Source organism: Apostichopus japonicus, chromosome 5 (assembly GCF_037975245.1).
Source record: "Apostichopus japonicus isolate 1M-3 chromosome 5, ASM3797524v1, whole genome shotgun sequence".
NCBI classification, from domain to species: Eukaryota; Metazoa; Echinodermata; class Holothuroidea; order Aspidochirotida; family Stichopodidae; genus Apostichopus; species Apostichopus japonicus.
In genome coordinates, this window is record NC_092565.1 from 2,000,656 (window position 1) to 2,018,394 (window position 17,739).

The 17,739-nt window shown below is 36.0% G+C and overlaps 3 protein-coding genes across 6 annotated transcripts in view; 2 read left to right on the top strand and 1 right to left on the bottom strand.

Moving 5' to 3' along the window:
* The first annotated feature begins 45 nt into the window (after positions 1 to 45).
* On the top strand, positions 46 to 9,815 carry LOC139967267 (G2/M phase-specific E3 ubiquitin-protein ligase-like). The gene is made up of 10 exons (XM_071970863.1): positions 46 to 72; positions 223 to 294; positions 1,024 to 1,098; positions 1,955 to 2,020; positions 3,108 to 3,227; positions 3,832 to 4,056; positions 4,807 to 5,077; positions 5,719 to 5,873; positions 6,365 to 6,600; positions 7,619 to 9,815. The coding sequence occupies exons 5-10, from the start codon at positions 3,181 to 3,183 to the stop codon at positions 7,900 to 7,902; spliced, it is 1,218 nt and encodes a 405-aa protein (XP_071826964.1). The 5' UTR covers positions 46 to 72; positions 223 to 294; positions 1,024 to 1,098; positions 1,955 to 2,020; positions 3,108 to 3,180; the 3' UTR covers positions 7,903 to 9,815.
* On the bottom strand, positions 9,810 to 17,647 carry LOC139967270 (uncharacterized). 4 transcript variants are annotated; one of them, XM_071970872.1, is made up of 5 exons: positions 17,497 to 17,647; positions 15,497 to 15,643; positions 13,810 to 13,909; positions 13,057 to 13,342; positions 9,810 to 11,986 (listed from the first exon to the last, which is right to left on the bottom strand). In XM_071970872.1, exons 1-5 carry the CDS (start codon positions 17,645 to 17,647, stop codon positions 11,681 to 11,683), a joined length of 990 nt encoding a protein of 329 aa, XP_071826973.1. In that variant the 3' UTR covers positions 9,810 to 11,680. The 4 variants fall into 4 exon arrangements, with proteins under 4 accessions (XP_071826973.1, XP_071826975.1, XP_071826977.1 ...); XM_071970874.1 differs by lacking the exon at positions 17,497 to 17,647 and adding an exon at positions 17,069 to 17,197; XM_071970876.1 differs by lacking the exon at positions 13,057 to 13,342.
* LOC139967271 (uncharacterized) overlaps positions 13,923 to 17,739 on the top strand; it is a 29,048-nt gene continuing 25,231 nt past the window's right edge. The window contains exon 1 of the transcript XR_011792948.1: positions 13,923 to 14,400. The gene's annotated coding sequence lies outside the window, so the exon portion shown is untranslated. The remainder of the gene's footprint in view (positions 14,401 to 17,739) is intronic.

Below are 17,739 nucleotides of genomic sequence, written 5' to 3' on the forward strand. Positions count from 1 at the left end.
GGGCACGTGCCCCCTGTGCCCCCCCGGTTCCGCCGCCCTTGTAACTCAGTGTGGGAGACAGACACAAGAAAGGTTTGTTATAGGTGATACAAGTTCTGAATGACTTTTTACCCAAGTTTTGATGTACTGCATCTTGCATATCTGGTTTTAATACAAATTCTGTGGAAGTATCATAAAAAACATAGTATATCATTACATCCCTGTTATGTTTACTTTCTTCAGAGACGAGCATGATGATACAAGACCTTCCGCTCATGGGGTTGTAACAGAGACTCTAAGTTGCTCTGTTGAAAGGTTAGTCAGTTTGTCACAGCTAGCGTTCACAATTAAAGCTTCGCTATGTATAAATTAATCAGTGTGGAGATGTAGTGAATGTGTAGTGTACAAAATGATTGGATGCGTTAGAGTGTACATTCCCTTTTCAACACTGATTATTCTAAGGTGAAACAGTTAAGACAAATATATATGTGTTCAATGCTGGGTTGTATTATGGATAAAAATACACTATATTTGGACTAACATTGTAAAACTTGTAATAATGGTTACCTCATTTGTACAACATATATTTTGTACGTCTGTAACAACATGTAGGAAAAAAATGTAAGAGATAAATAACAAGACCAATTGTTAAATTTCTTTTAAGGTAAACAGTGTTCCAATTTAGATTGCATAAAGTTCTTGACTGTCTTGAGTAAAAGAGTTCTGAGAGCCTCTTACTCTTATTTTCTTTTGGTAATAAAATGTCAGTTCTATTTCAATTATCCAAAATATTTTGCTATGTAAACAACTTAAGGCTTAGTGGAACATGGCATAGGAACATCTTTGACAGCATGTAAGGATGCCTTAATATGAATCAGAAACACTACAGATTGATGGACATTGATGCAGGATTGCTTGGTGTGACTTTCTTGGTTGGCAAAGTTAACTTGGTTATGTATACCTTATCAATCAGATAACGGATGACATAATTTTTTAAGTCACAGATCATAGCTTTCTGGTTATTTTCGTTCTATTTCAAATTAGAGATGGGAATGATAGACAAACAGAACCAGCTGCATCTGAAATACAGACTGGACCCTCGTTTTGTGCTCCTGATATGTAAGTAATATGTTCTTTATAATTGTTATGAAAATGTTCTTCTTGCTTATCATAATCATGACCAGCTTTCTTTAAATTATTATCTCTCTATTGCTTCAAGGAAATCGTGCGTTTCAATTGTGATTTGTTGAATCTTGACCTACTATAAGCTAATAAATACATCTCAGTATGCTTTAAGTCAAATGTTCACCAGTAAGTTAGTAAGTGGGGTGTGGGGGGGGGGGGTGGGCTTGTGGTCAAATGGTTAAGGCAGTGGACTTGTGATTAAGGATTGATGTTCGATACCTGGCAATATCATTCGGTTGTATCCTTGGGCAAGGCACATTATCTCCATTGCTTCTATTCACCAAAGTGTGTAAATGGGGACTTGCAAGGTAATTAACTTGTAGATATAGTTGGGTGTTGCCCGTTTGTGGCTGCACCCTATTGGAAGTCCCCTGGAAGTCCCCAAGAGAGATTGATTGAATTGTGCACACTTTGGTGTGTGGGTGTGACAAGTTACCAATGACAGGGCTTAACTTGTAAAGTCGTGTGAGAGGGCATCGGCCTTGAGAAAGGCTTTAAGCATTCAACTTTAAGCTTGAAGTGCCATAGCTATACTGCTACACAGCCCACTTTGCCCCTTCTGATGCCCACCCTGCCCATTCAAGTTCTGAAACTCTTTCTATGCCAATCTGGGATTTTATTGTGTACTAAATTCTAGAAAGCATTATGTGGTCGGCCAGTCCTTCATGTACACACCCTTTCATATCCATATTTACACAAATTACTGAATTAAGCAAACATCCAGGGTGAATTTTTTGTCCAAAATTCTGGTTGAACTTACTTTCCTGTTATAACCCTGCTTTCATATCAGAATTGGCAATGATACACCATCAACATCTGGAATACAGAATGAAAGCCACTTCCATGTTTCTGACAGGTAAGCTAGTCAGTAGCCATACTGGATGGGAGGGTAAGGGACATGAAAATATTGTGTTGAGAACTAACTAATGCCCAAATTCAACAGTGACCATGCATGCCATGGTGGAAAATAGGAGTGGTGGTATGAAGTTATAGTCATTTTGTAGTTATGAACAGTACTTAATGCATGCCTTGTTGATTATTGCATTAAAAGTTTAAGGCTACCGGTACTCCAGTATATAAACCTAAATTCTCATTGAATGGAATAAGGTGCAATGCCTGACATTTACCATAGATATTACATTACAAGTAATAGGAATAGCCTAAGTTTTGCTCACAACCCTGATATGTGGGATCTGGTGAGATGAGTACAATCAGAGTACTGCATTAGTTCTGGGCAAGAGTATGAGTATATGGTTGAGTCTGCATCAATACAAGTTGTTAAGCTCAACACAATAACAGAAATACTTGTACTTATATTCGATTTGAAGTACAAAACTCCCCTATAGAGAGTACATTGTGATTATTGTTGGGTTTTGTTAAACTTTTAGCAAATTCTTGTAATATCAGAAATTTTTGTGATACATGCTGCTTCCTGTACATTGGGTTACTTGTAATGTATGATTCCTTATATATTATTCACCTGTAATATTCATACTGATGGTAGGGATACCTTTCAGTTCTATTAAAAATATTCTTGTCCACTAATATACAAACTGCATGCCATACTCTAGTCAGTGAATTTGGCAGAGTACATTGGAATACATCCCTCATATGAAACTAGAATTCCTATATGAGAATTTTACCTTCCTCATATGAAATACAAACTCCACATAGGAAACTGGAAATGGGTAAATCTCAGTGAAATGATGTTCCTCGTGTGAGGCTTAGGACATTTCTTGTATGAAAATAGCCAGTTTACATATGATTTGGTCATTTCACATATGAAACAGTTCTCATTGAAAATGATCATTTCATATGTGAAACATGCAGGAAAATTGTGCAAGGGTACGTGTGAAATTTGAAAAACAAATTCTTTATCAATGTTGTAAGAACATCCAGTATTTGATAGTGCAAATGTTAGCATGTCTTTTTAATTCATGTAGGTGTGTCCAAGACTACATCAACCTAATAGAACCGGCAAGCCCTTCCCCATCAGAGTCGGACACTGATGATGACATGAAGTTAGTCTTGGAGGAGAGTCTTCGAGATTTGGACAATGATCAGTAAGCATATTTACCTTAACACCATATAAACTTACTGAATTGAAAATGTGCTTACATTCACTAATCATTCCCATGCAAGCTGCTCTTCCTTTGTCTTCTCTTTCTCAACTAAATGCCTGTCAATTGGATTATATGCTGAGAGTTAGATGACCTCTCCTTTATCCATCCATGGTCACACAGTGCCAATTATGAGGGACTTAGCATAGAAATGATTGTATGCGCAAAACATGCGGAAAGGAAAATGTTACATATCTGTCTTCCTATTCCATCTCATGGATGTGGTGTATTTAGCCATCCTCTTTTGGATGGAATGCAGCCTATCACGGATTTTTCCACAATTGTCAACGAGGAAAAATGAATTGTGATGTCATCATGAGAGGCGTGCATCAGCTGGGGCTTTGAACATAGCATATTGAAATAAGATATAAACCATGCTGGCATGGGCAGATACATTGCTGTGCAGGGACTACAGGGTGATGATCATTAGCATGCTGTCTGTTTATAACTTATAAGATTAGGGAGGCCAGTTGTTTGATATTAGAGCATCAGCAGGGAATTCAATAATTTTAGCAAAGTTGGTTTTTTTCTTTGTGTCATTTCCCAGTGATCAAACAGCTCTAGTGGCTCAAATGCAGAGTAAGCTGGTGACCTACCGTGGTCTACGAGAGGCGCAGTCAGTGGACTTAGTCATTCGTAGAAAGAAAGTTATCAAAACTGCCACTGATGTAATTAGAAAACAGACAGAATTTTCCTTTTACAAAGATCCAGTCATCCATTTCTCTGGTGAAGATGCAGTCGACCTTGGTGGGCCAAAAAGAGAGTTTTTTAGGTATGTTTTGGTGTTTTAACACATTTTCTCTTTCTCTGTCTAATCTTTGTTGTTTGAATGATTAGTATAAAAGCTCTTTGCTAGAGGTCAAAGTTACATGAATGTTTATGAATCTCAAACTTGAATCTTCCAGTCACTTACTATTCCTTACCTCATAATTGTGTGGTTATATGATTTCATCTTTAAGCTTGTTCCTGGTATTTTTCTAATTATATGGCATGTTAACTGTGTTTGGATGAGGTGAAAAATCATATGATGTCAAACCATAACCACTTTGTGATGATGTTGAAAATAATAATAATGAACATTACGTACCATAAGTTTTTCACTAAAGGTTAAAGGGTGAAAATATCTTAGAATCATGTCTATGGAAAGTTCTGAAGTTTTGGTATGGAATTGTTGGAATATTATTATCCCCATGCCAGATAATTTGCTAAAAAGGACAAGCTCAATGCATTTTTGCATTGTGTTTATCTAGTGTGCCTATGGAGTTTTGTAGCAGATGTCATAATTATCAATAGCGTGTGACATCTTCGTCCTGAAATGAGCTTTTGTTTTGTTACTGAAACCTGTAGATGCTATTGTAGTCTAACATACTTACTATGCCATCCTGTTTCTCAAATCAAGCAGTAAATAATACATCAATTTGGTACATCATAGACCAAGTGCACTTTAGCATCTTTTGTACATCTTACTTTGTAACAAAGTGTTCATAATCAGTCTTGGTGGTCTTAATTTTATATTTTACAGATTGTTGTTAACACAACAGTTGGCATCCCTCAGCATTTTTGAGGGAAAGCCTGGAAAGCTTTACTTCTCCCATGACATTGATTTGTTGGAAATGGGGAAGTATAAGCTGGCAGGGCAATTCATTGCTTGGAGTGTTCTTCATGGTGGCCCTGGGTTCCCTATGCTGCACCCAGGATTGTATAATCTTATGGTCGGGAAGGTCGGCAAGCCAGAGGAACAAATTGAGATATCAGATGTTACAGACATTGATGTACTGCGTCATTTAAAGACGGTACTTTCTTTGATTCTATTCTATAGTGATATAAATAATTAAACGTTGATAACTACCATTGTGCCAAAGAAAATGTTAACTTATTCACTAATAAGTAACCAGTTTTGAACATGTTGCTGTAGTGTTTACTCTGTAAGCTGTGCAGATATGTTACTTTTCCATTTTCAAAACTAAACATTTTATAAATATTATTGAAGTTTTGAGGTTTATAAAATGTTGCTAACTCTATTTTTAGAACAATGTTTTGTTTTCTGTAAAAAGTTACCATATCAGGTAATATAATTGTCTTGATTACATTTTCATGCTTCCAAATAAATGATATGAATATATTTCTGAAGAGAAGTTGGTAAGCAGAATCTTCAGTGAGACTTGAAATCTGAGTACAACTGCATTATGACACATTTGCATAATTACTATGCTAATTGTGCATACAGAGCACAACAAGCCCAAAAATTAAAACTGTTGTGTATGTCAGTTGATTAAATGTTCAAGGAGTATTTTAAAATTACATGCAAATACATCAGACATTGATCAGAATTCAAAAGTGGTTTCCATGCATTTAATGTGTTAAATTTGACTACCTTTATTTTGTGTAACATAAAACAGACTGTCCATGCATTATTATTTATTGACCCATGTAGATTGAAGGTATATCAACTGAAAGTATGATAGACCCAGCAGTGGCAGCGGTGAGTGATTGGGCAGCCAACAGTGGATACAGTAAGATCTATTCTTTGTCTATTGATTCCAAAGAAGACACCATCAAGGCGCTGGTCAAACAGCATGTATTTTACAGGTAAGGATATATATCAAATCAATAGTTACATCCACGGTTGTATGTTCATGACAACAGTTTTCTACGTATAAATACATTTCACACTGTGTAACAAGTTGAAAACATTAAAGATAAAGTAAATAGTATTACTCACAACCATTAAACGGTATGCTGGGCATATCTCATGGATCTTTTTGTTCCGATGCTGTGGCATCCATTCGAACCTATGCATCCGTGTGCGTGCTTGCTTGTGTGTGTGTCTATATGCGATGCCCTAGCTTGTACACAGTGTCTTTAGAAGGAAATATCTGATTGATGTCATACTTGGCATATATGTTGGTTGTGGTGAGCAGATGATCTCTATCATTTTTAGTGGGGCTTCTTGCATATTAATGATTGGGCGGGCTTACCATAACATTATTTTAATATCAATATCTCTGCAACCGTTTATCCTATTTAGTTTATACTTTGTATGGTGATGTAACTATATAGTATATCATTTTTCACTTTAGATGTAAGGCTGAAGTGGAAGAATTCCAAGAAGGGATGGACAGTGTTGGTGGGTTTTGGCAAATGATTGCTCAAGATCCCATGCCATTCAAGCCACTACTAACATCAACTGCAAAAAAGCTCACTTTTACCTCTTTAAAAAAATTATTCAAAGTCAATTGGTCAGATGACATTGTAAAGGAAGACCAAGAGGGGGACACTGTGTTCTGTTGGGAGCAATTCCTTCAGAAATGCCAAGGTAGGTGTATGCTTCTGCATTAATTGTGGAAGGTTACATGTATAGATGTAGACAGGGTCAGTGTGTGTGTGACGCATACCTTGCATGCACGATTACTGTATGTTAAATTGGAGAAAATGCATATTTATTCGAGTGCAGGGCTTAAACCAAAATCTATAAAGTATAAGAGGAACATAACTCAGGCATTCTGAGGAAATTTGTATTCAATTCATTGTATGGTTCTTGAGATATTCGCAGATAAAATTACCACGTCGGCTACCCAAATTGAGCTTGAAGCAAGCAGGTGTGATATCACCTCAATTGATGAGCAATGTTTTTTTATCGCATCTCCCTACATGTAATGTATAGGGAGATGACATATTGTACTTCACCCCACATCAGAAATGTGAGGAAGTGTGTGAGCAAAACCAAATGTCGCAAACTCCTACACTCTAAGACCGGTCGTGTTCAAACTTGGTGGGTAGGTGCCAGACCATGTAAACTCTTGCCAGCATGATTTATGATGTCAAAGGTCAAGAAACCTAAGAATTGCTTTTAAGCCATTTTCTGCTTATCAACATGTAGGAAAAAGGCATTAAACCATGGATGTGATATGTATTGTAATGTTCAAATATTAGGATAGGACAGATTTAGGGTCAGGGTCAAATTATTATGTATATTTATGAAGAGTAAATGCGTGAACATTCCAGGTAAAACATCATTATCAGCTGATGACACTTACAGAATGAGCATTTGCAGACAGAAGACAACATTTTAAAAGTTGGGCTCTGGTCACTGTTCAATAATTGTAATAACCATGACACGAGAAACCATTGTGCATTCCTACAATTTCTTACTGGTTGTTTTAATTTGCTATTGAAAGATTATTTGCTTTTAAATATAAGTAATTTGAAGAAAATTATTACAAATTTTTTTTGGGGGAAATGCACATGCCCATTCCCTGGCCTGGTTGTCGAAGGCCTGAAGCTGGTGCTACCTCTATTAACACTTTATTGTCCATATCTTTGCATTTCTGTAGCTGGTGAGTGCAGCATGTCGGCAGAAGAAGACGATGAAAGTGTTGTTGTTGGGATGCATCATATCCTAAGATTTTGTACCGGTGCAGACTCCATACCACCTATTGGGTTTGAAAAACAAATTGATATCAGTTTTTATACTCCGGTCGAAGGCATCAAGCCATATCCCACATCATCAACGTGTGGCTTGGAATTGCATCTACCAAGGGGTATAACAGATGCAGAAAAATTTGCCAGATTGATGACAGAAGCAATTCTATGTTCCCCTGGGTTTGGAAAGCAGTAACTTCTGCTGCTATTGTTTCACTTTTATTTCTGCTATAATGGGTTTGGCAACACAACTGTTGCATATTTTCTTCATTTGCCTCTCACTTTCACACACTCTCACTCTCATTGTGATCCACAATCTCATTCTTCTACAAGTAACTTTAATTAACATAAACTAGTTTTAATAGACTTTTTTAATTTAAAACATGCACACAAAAACAATCTTTATTATATATTCCCATGCCCTTTATAACAATTTAAGGTTTACAGTAATATTAAATCTTTGGTTGATCTAGTCTGATCTACAATTATGATGTCATAATCAAGGATTAATGTTGATTGACGAACAATCTCCATATAAGTTTCATCATATTTAATTGTGTGCATGACATCAAGTAAACACAAAACAATGCCCAACATCCATATTGGGCTAGAATGGTACTTTACATTTCTTACTTTCCAAACTAGTCACTTGCCATAAAAACATCTTGCCATGTAAAAATAAAAAGAAGATATCTACATCCCTTTATTCTTTCAATCTTAACATATTTATATTTATTTCCATATATTTCTTATACATTTGAGAGTACAAAGTGTATCAACAGACAAATATTATATATTCATGTATTTTTTCACGTCCAGCCAGCATCATAGTATTGTTATGCAGCTAGTTGAGTTGGTCATTACCATTTTCAAAGCCGGATCTTGAAAGAGTTGAACAGAATATATATATATCCTTAAATAATGGCCAATTAACATTCAATAAGTCAAACAAAAACTATGAAATGTCTTTATTAGTATGACATGCTGCTCTCATGTTGAACAAAACTGGGTAGAATTGGTTTACTTTCTGTTGATTTAACACCAACTCAATCGGCTGCTTTCATGAAGTTGCCTATGCTTGCCATATTTATTAGTGTGTGTTTATCAGTAACATTCAAGGCATGTGTTGTATTTGTGCTAAAGTGTTCCATGGTGTAATAAGGCTACTAGACTAACATTTTGCAATTAATGTTTTAAACTAGAATAGGTACTACTAGTTGCCGACTTAACTTCTGGTTTCACATGTAATAAATTAAAGCACAAATACTTAAGCCTAGACATGTTTTATACAGATCTTTCATTAATTGTTTATATACATTATTGAGGACTTTAAGCACATCCATAGTACTACTAAAAGCAGAGGATAAGAACAAACAACTTTGTTCTATTGTGTTCTGATTTTATCTTATCTCACTACATTCAATGCATCGGGAAAAATGCAATTTTGTCAGATGGAAAAAATGTGCACATATCAAACCTTGAACAGTCAAACCTTTGATTTTCATAAAGAGTTTATTTCAGATATCCGTCCAATTGTTCTCAGTGATATGAATAGAAAATAAAATATACCTGCTTGCCATACAGTATTTACACAAAGTACTATTATCGCTGAGTGTTTTGGGCAAACGTTAATACCAATGACTTTCTATTAAAGGAGCTTGGGCTACAGTGACGATCCAGTTTATTTTATCTTTAGTATCAAGCCTTACATTAGTCTTTCTACAAATAACTAAGTCTAAATGAAATCATTTGACTGTCACAACCCACTCTTTTGGTAATGGGGGGAGGGGGGGTGGAATTGTATCATGGTTTACTGAAGTGAAATGGTTATATTATAAGTCACTACTATCAATTAATGCAATAATACATTATTTTACCAGGTGCACAGTTATATCAGTTTTGTACAAAAATGTAGTTTCTTAGCATGATATAATTCCATGTTTGTATTATTAACAAAGTTTGAGGTGATAAATTATTGTGTTTCCTTGCGAGCTGGTTTGGTTTACCAACATGTGCTAACAATTAAACATAGGGGGCATTTTCCCAGTCTATAGAATTTCACCTGTTCTGTGAACTAGAAGCATTACACAGATGAATTGTAATGCAACTTTAGTTAAGGAAAAGGTATTGGAAAGTAAAGGTAAGCTAGGAATAGCTCATATTGATATATTACACTGTTTAATCATTGGGCTTTAATGAAAAGTTGTTGGATCAGTTTTTCTCTTTACCAAAGTACAGTCAGTAGATATTTATATAAAGAAACCAGTGATGAATGCTTCTTTGACAAAAAGGTAAAAAAATTATGAGAACAAGAGATTAATTGAAAGCAATATGAAAGGTATTCATTTATTACAATCCATACAAAAAAATATTTACATACAAATAACTATATTCATTAAAGCGTCATTTGTGTCTCTTGTAGAGTAAGCATATCTTGTTGCGAGACATAAAGTACAGTCGCCCGTGGCGGTGCCTGAACAAGCCTGGACTAATATTTGCTGACTAAGTCATTATATGGTGCAAAATCTTTTCTAGGTTGGAGAGGTAGTATCTTGGGCATATATTTTCATAGTTTTTAAGCTTTTAAACATTGTTAGAGATTTTGGCTGGGTAACGTAAGTTTTTTTTTACTCTTTGTCAAAGGATGGTTTAGAGCTACATTCCAGTAATTGTTTTCCTACAAAATGGTTTGATGTGGTCTAAAATGTATATCAAAAGTGCGATTTTAGGTGAGACCAAAATTTACTTCTTTAAAGATTTTGTACTAAAAGTTAAACCTGCACTTACATTTCCTATATGCCAATTTATAATGCAAATTACATTCTGTGTTGAACTTGTATGACCTTGGGCATATGTTTCCACATATTTTGGAACCTTTCACATATGCCTTTTGGTCGGGATCTTTAGGAAAAAACAAGGTCTTTTAAGTTTTGCTATAGTTAAAGGGTTTAGAGTAACAATTTTTCAGTAGAGGTCAAGTTTCCATGTAAGGTCATTCAACGGGTGACTTACATATAGTAAACTACATATGATTTGCCTGAATTCATTTTTGCTTTCATATTGTTTTGTAATAAAGTTAGGAAACATTTCCCCAAACCATTTCTCCATTTACCCAAACAGGACCTTTTTTTTTTAACATTCCCTGACAATGTCAAGAATGTGAAGAATAAATGTGGGAAGTGTAGTAATAGTAACAGTTTACTGTATGGTCTGATTATAATATAGCTTGTTTCAACTTGAATGTGCTTAGTTTACTTCTGCTAAACTGGTTTAACTTAATGGTAAATGAGGTTGTAGATAAATTCCTTAGCAGCACTGAAGTAACTGATTTGGTCTTCTTCAACTTGAAGACTAGCAACATCTAAACTGAAATTATCATTCAGGATTGTTCAATGAAGATGTTTTGAGGTCAAGTCAAAGCAGGCCTTCCATTGTATAACCTAATTTGTTACCATGACAACCCTTGTGTTGTATACATAACTCGATGTGACAAATGCTAGGTCAGTTGGAGTCAAAGTGTGCAATTACAATGTTAAGGACATTAAGCTATATGATTCTTTCACTTTGCTAACAACTTTTTACTAGTATAATTCTGATTAAATAACTTATGCAATGTCATTACTTATGCAATGCAAGACTGTTGTTTGCATTGGATCAATGAAGGGGAATTTAACATTTTAGTAAACAAACCTTATCCCACAAGTGAAGAACCTATGACAGAAACAAACAACGGTTTGTTATCACATTATCAATTTTGGAACAGAAAATTCTGTCTTGAATTAACCTTTCATGGTTATTAGGATTTGTGAGGTGTTGAAGCCATGTTACTTAAACTGAGTGGTATTTGATTTGGCGTTAATAGTTGTGAGAATGTTCCATCCCTCCTACCAACACAAAACAATAACTTAAAAGATGGCATTATCAATTCTATAAAGGGACAAAATCAAGAAAATTATCACAATATTGACACTGAACTACACTGGCAAATAGTGCAATGCTCTGTAGAAATGCAAATTGCTGTTTCTAGTATTAATTACCTCAGTGATGAAGTCCATAGGAAAACCATAACCTATGGCAGAATGCCAAAGCTGAAAAGGAGTTTTGTTATGTTCTGTTCTTAGTTTGTGATGAAGATAACTCTGTTGAAAAATATCCAGGTGGTTATTGATGATTGGCAAGAGCACATGATGGAGGGCAGCAAGGTCAATTTCATTTGTAACATCCAGAATGTTTTCATCCTCCATCTTTGTAAACAGTTTGTAGTAGACACTGGCACATCCCTGAATGAAATACAAATCCCAATGTACACTCTGAAGTTGCAGCACAATTATTTCACACTTATAGTTTTTTATTATTTACTTATTTCCATTACATTGTACATGGAGTGATAAGAAAAGATAAACAGATGAAACAAAACATATTAACTGTGTGATGTATTCTGTGGAGTTGATTTAAGGTTTGTTGTCAACTACTTGTAAACACAGTTCTCACAACAACAAAAAAAGGGGGGGGGGGGGTCTGAGTAAAAGTAATTACACTCATTCAAACAAATAACTGCCCCTAGTAAGACACAAATGTAAAAGCATTTTGGACACGGCAAACAAAATGTCATTATGTAGAAGTGTACCTGTCTTGTCTACTGCTTATGTGTGTAGGAAGCGCTTATGTATGTATGTGTCATCCATAAGGTGTATCACCCCTTACCCAGTTCACTATAAAGCTCATTACCATATGATGTACCAATAGTATTGAAGGGCTTTCTGGTCACTTCCCCCAACAACCATTTCGTCCAACTGCCATTTCGCCCAACCAGCCTGGTCATTTCGGCCAACCAGCATGGTCTTTACGCCCAACCATGTTTTTACTCATATTCAGTCAGAATAATATTACTTTTTCTATTTCACTATTTCAATTTGATTCATTTTGGGTTATGTTACTTCGTGTTAGGTAAATACAGTGAGGTCCGCTCGATATCGATAGTAGTCTAAGCAGTTATTTTGGGTATATTGGGAGGATTACACTACTTTAGGCTTGGCTGGTTGGGCGAAATGACCAGGCTGGTTGGGCGAAATGGTAAAGTTGGGCGAAATGGTTGTTTGGCGAAGTGACCAGCTTCCATTGAAGGATGGACTGAGAACTGTAACTGAAAAAAGTTGGAAATTGCATTAAATTTCCACTTCCCTTTATCCAAGCATCTTTTCATGAACAAGTTGTATCCCAATGTGGCAACTTCACTGCAAATTTCAGAAAAATCAGCCACCAATTGTAGTAGAAGTAGGCTTTATAACAAAGAGACAGACATTAACCCATTTACACTAAGTGATATTAGTGGGTTGAGCTTAAAACGTACTGTGAACATATCTCTCCAAAGTCTTTCAATTCTCTGATTGTGGACACTCCTTCCTGTAATGAAGTGCCCACGCCCTGGCCCTCTTAAAGGATGTGCCATCATGAATGCACAGACACTGGTATTCTCACCACCCTTGTCAGATCTGACTGTCCATGGCAACCCATACTGCAAAACACCTTCCTTAAATGCAGAAAGCATTGTGTGCGCCCTGTTGTTAGTGGAGCACCTTAAGAAAACTGGAATTCTGCTGTAGCCATCAATGCCCCCATGTATTACATAATGCCATCTTAAAAATTAAACATGAAAATTGCATGCATGATCAACAGTTGGTTTAATTATCAAATTTAATCTTTTAAGTTAGAAAACAAACATGAATTACAACCATGATGATTCCTGTTCAAGTACTACTGTACAGTAGTACTAATGTACAGTACTATTTTAGAAATTAATAGCAATGTCAAACAAAGCATCCACTGGTGGTTGCCACATATTACACACACAGTATCCAATTTGTGTATTGCACATATGATAATATCATTACTGTCGATTGTTATAGGATTGAAATTCTGTGTCTGCCTCCATGCAATATCAGCCGTTGCTTAATATTCAAGAACTTGAATTTTTTTAAAATCACCATTTTCACACATCTTCTAACATGTGGGTGGCCTCAAGATGCAGAAGGCAATGAAATTATATGTTAAGCATGTATGCTTTATGTCAACTTCCTAAATGTATATTTGGATGTAGGCTTACCTTATTAATTTATGATTTCCATCAATATGCCAGAGTGAGTTAGGGCCAGGAACACTGTACTGCCTTCTGTGAAGCGCTACTCTCTTTCTGGTATCCACTCCTAAAAAGGAAAAGGGTGTTTTGTTCTAAGACAATTGAACTTTCAAGGAGTAAGGAACTCAAATATGACATGCTGCAAAAGCCATAACACAAAAGCCATGAACCAACCCACTTTAATACCATTTAAATATTGTCACTGGATGTCAAAAGAAAGAAAACATCATATCTGGAATCTGGATTCTTTAAAATGGGATTTGGAATGTTCTTCAAACTAGTGGACAGTCATTTGTCAGAGAAGGTAACCTACACAAATTCAACTGAGAGCAAGATTGGTCAAAATATGAGTTCTTTAACATTTCCATGTATACTTCTCCTCAAAAGACTTTGTCATCTCATTTTGACCACTGTTGACAGCAGTTGTCAATTGATGAAGGGCAACCAATCCACCTAGTAGGTGGATGAAATGTGAATATCATGGACATCAAGAAAGGTCAAAATACAAAATCATTTAATCTGCTTCTCTTCCAAGAGACTGTCAGTGACAGGACCAAGGTTAGTGACAATCATTTGCTGATGAATGTATGAGTACAATATACATAACTTCACATGAATATAGATGGTGAAAGGTCATAATGTTCAGTCAAACTGCTCCTTTCCCCATGAATTTTGTGTATTTTTTATTATTGACAATCATAAGTTGATGTAAGGGAATAAAAACTGGTACAAATATAGAATATCAACTGTCAATTACACAATATAAAGGAGAGACCCAAACCAGCAATCACTCAAAATGTAACTCATGTAAGGGATGTTGCCTTCAATCTGTTGCACATGGGGATCAGGTGTTAGAATAAAATTGACTCAGGCACTGACAAATTCATTGGAGGTCATATGTGGAGGTTATAATAAGTTAACATCTATTTGCAACATTCACTATTCTGGGCAGTTGTATAACTAAAATTGTATTACCTTTCTTGGTGAACGTCACAGCAACCGACATACAGTATATCCAAATTTGCATGTTGAAATAATACTTTCAAAGGCAAATTTGTTCCGTAGGCCTATGTAAATTGTATTACTCACTCTTCAGGTGAAGTACTTTGCCTTCTGTATCAATTTAACATTTAATGAATTTAATAGTGTATATTTCAGAGCTTGCCTTGGGTGAGCTGAAGTAATTACATGGCTCATAAGTAGTTAGAGAGTACCTTATGAAATTGTTAGAGATAAGTGCCCTGAGTTTTAGTTCGGATAAAGTTGGAACAGTTACGTACATGTACTTCCTTACTGAGTTCATAACTCTACAAAGGAGATCGATGATGCATCCATCTGTACACACATTATTTGTACGCAGTGATATTTTGACATGATAGTTTGTGGTGTACAGTATATATGGCTCAGAATGATTAAGCTATTTAGAATATTCCAGACATTTTGCATGTAGGTTGCCTCATAATTCCCTCAATTGAGGGTATGAAACACTATATCAAAATGTTTAAGATGTAAACCACTGTACTCATAACTGTTGTAAGCAGGGGTCGTCGTACCTGAAAAGTAGTTGTTCTATTTTATTTTTTTATACATGTATGTATTACTTACAAACTAGCACTGTGTTCCACATTGTTTCATCACTATGTTAACAACATACCATCAGGGTCAACTCTGCGAATGGACTGTCTAATCCTATCACGTTGAACATGTACATTCTTTGATGCTAGAAGACCAGCAACCATCTTCTCACCATAGGATGGATTCTTTCCAACAGCAGCTTTCACCATCTCATCCAACTCTGCATCTAAACAGAAAATAGATAATTTCACTTTCATGATAATGATTGAAGAAGAAGAAAAGAAGTACACTAGTGTAATGTACCAAGATGCACTAAACACTGATGTACATCATGAAATGAAACCATGGTGATCGTATTTGTACTCTTTGGTTCAGAGAATAAATGTTCATACTGTGATGGAATTCCCATGAAAGTATCTTTTATAGTTTGTTAAGAACAGGATTTGAAAGAACCACTTGTCTATTCATGGAGGCTGCCATATTGTATACAAAATTGATGATTTTTTTTCTTCAATTTTCTCCCATCTGGAAACTATCATATCCTACAGTAGTCCTACAGAATGTGCAGTATGGACTAATAGTGTATATTGACAAATAATATAGCTAAGGAAAGGGATGTATACAAATTTTAAGACAATGACATCATCATGTCTATTCCTTGCTCACACCCTAGCCCTGTCTCCTTTATTTCAAGTACAAGTGTGACTTCTTTCCCTTCAATAACCCTGCAGTGCACGAATACAAGTATTACCACATATGGAACTTCGCCTTTAACCTTTTCAACAGACTGTGTTGCCTTTAGAACATATAAAATAATTAATCACAACTTTAACCTTATACTCAGGGGAGAGTTTGCTGACAGTGGAGGGCAAGTTTGCGAGGTGCACGTTGACTGTCAACCACATATATAGCCTAGCCTTTTAAGTTCTACTAGTAATGTACATATAACCGTATTCCTTTGGATTTGAACAGTTACAGTTTTACCTTAGACAGGCCTGTAGCCACAGTGGAGGGGGGTTGTTACATGAATCCCCCCTTTTTTTTAAGTTTCTGAAATGATAAGGTTGTAAATATACAGCAAATAGAATACAAATATAGGTGAAAAAATGGAGCAGTTTGCATCATTTGGCATCTAAAACCGCTCGCTTTAAACCCCTCCCTAGGTGTGCCCCCTCCACCAGGACCCCCACCCTAATTTTTTAATGTGTACAACATATTGTCATTCGTTATGTGTAACGCAATTGTCATTCGTTTTTGTAACACCCAAAAATGTGTTACTCTTGCTAAATATATGCCTTACAACTTACAACTCTTAGAAATGCATTGCAGCATGCTAAATGTTTCTAGACCTTGATCTTTGGGGGAAGTTTGTGAAGGGGCTACGAGATTGGAATTTAGAGAGGAGAATCTGCCAGGGTTTGTATATCGAGGGGACGAGTTTGCTAGACTGGCAACTGGTCATTATTAATAATAACATGCCTACTGGTAGATAACGGTATGTATGTGGCAATATTACTAGGCCTAGCCTAGACCTACAGTAATTCTATTTCTCAACCTAGATAATGTAGGATGGTGACTTCGAAGTTCGGCCACTTAAGACTTAAAACACCCCAAAACTAAATCTTCTGGTATAAATCATTTGAAAATATACTTCATATGGTGGGAGAATTTTGTTATAGTACGATACACGGCCAAACTTTCTTTCCTGCAAACTGTTTTCACGTTGTTTTCCAAGAAGATTCTTCGTGATTGTGGAACTGGTATTTCTTGCTAGAGTATTGCGAAGTTCGGACGCGCAACCCACAGTGTGGCGATGGTGATAAAATTGGGGGCGCAGTTGCTTTTTCAGTAATTATAACAGACTTCATAGATCTTCGTCATTTTATTGACAAATATGTAAGTAATTTCTTGCACACGGGTCATTTTGGAGAGAAAATAACTGTAGCTTCGTACTTTTTGGTGAAATTTGACTCTTCCTGTAGATTTTCATGGTGAAATCGTGTATTTCTTAAGGGTGGCCGATCTTCGCAGTATGGCGAACTTCGCAATACTGACTATACTACTACTAGGCAGACGTACCATGCACTGCACTTTGAACATCTTTGTTTCGAAGGTTGTATTCTTTCCTCCGACTCTTTACAGTCCTTTCAGAGCATCCCAAGTACTCTGCAATCTTCCTGTTCGTGTAACCCAAGTAAATATATTGCTTAAATTGGTCGATTTCCGCCATGTCTGTCGACTAATGGCTCAGTACTGTAAATATTAATTGTTATACGTGCGTATAGTAGAAGTTAGCATTTGCGACGCAAGTTGAATTTCGAG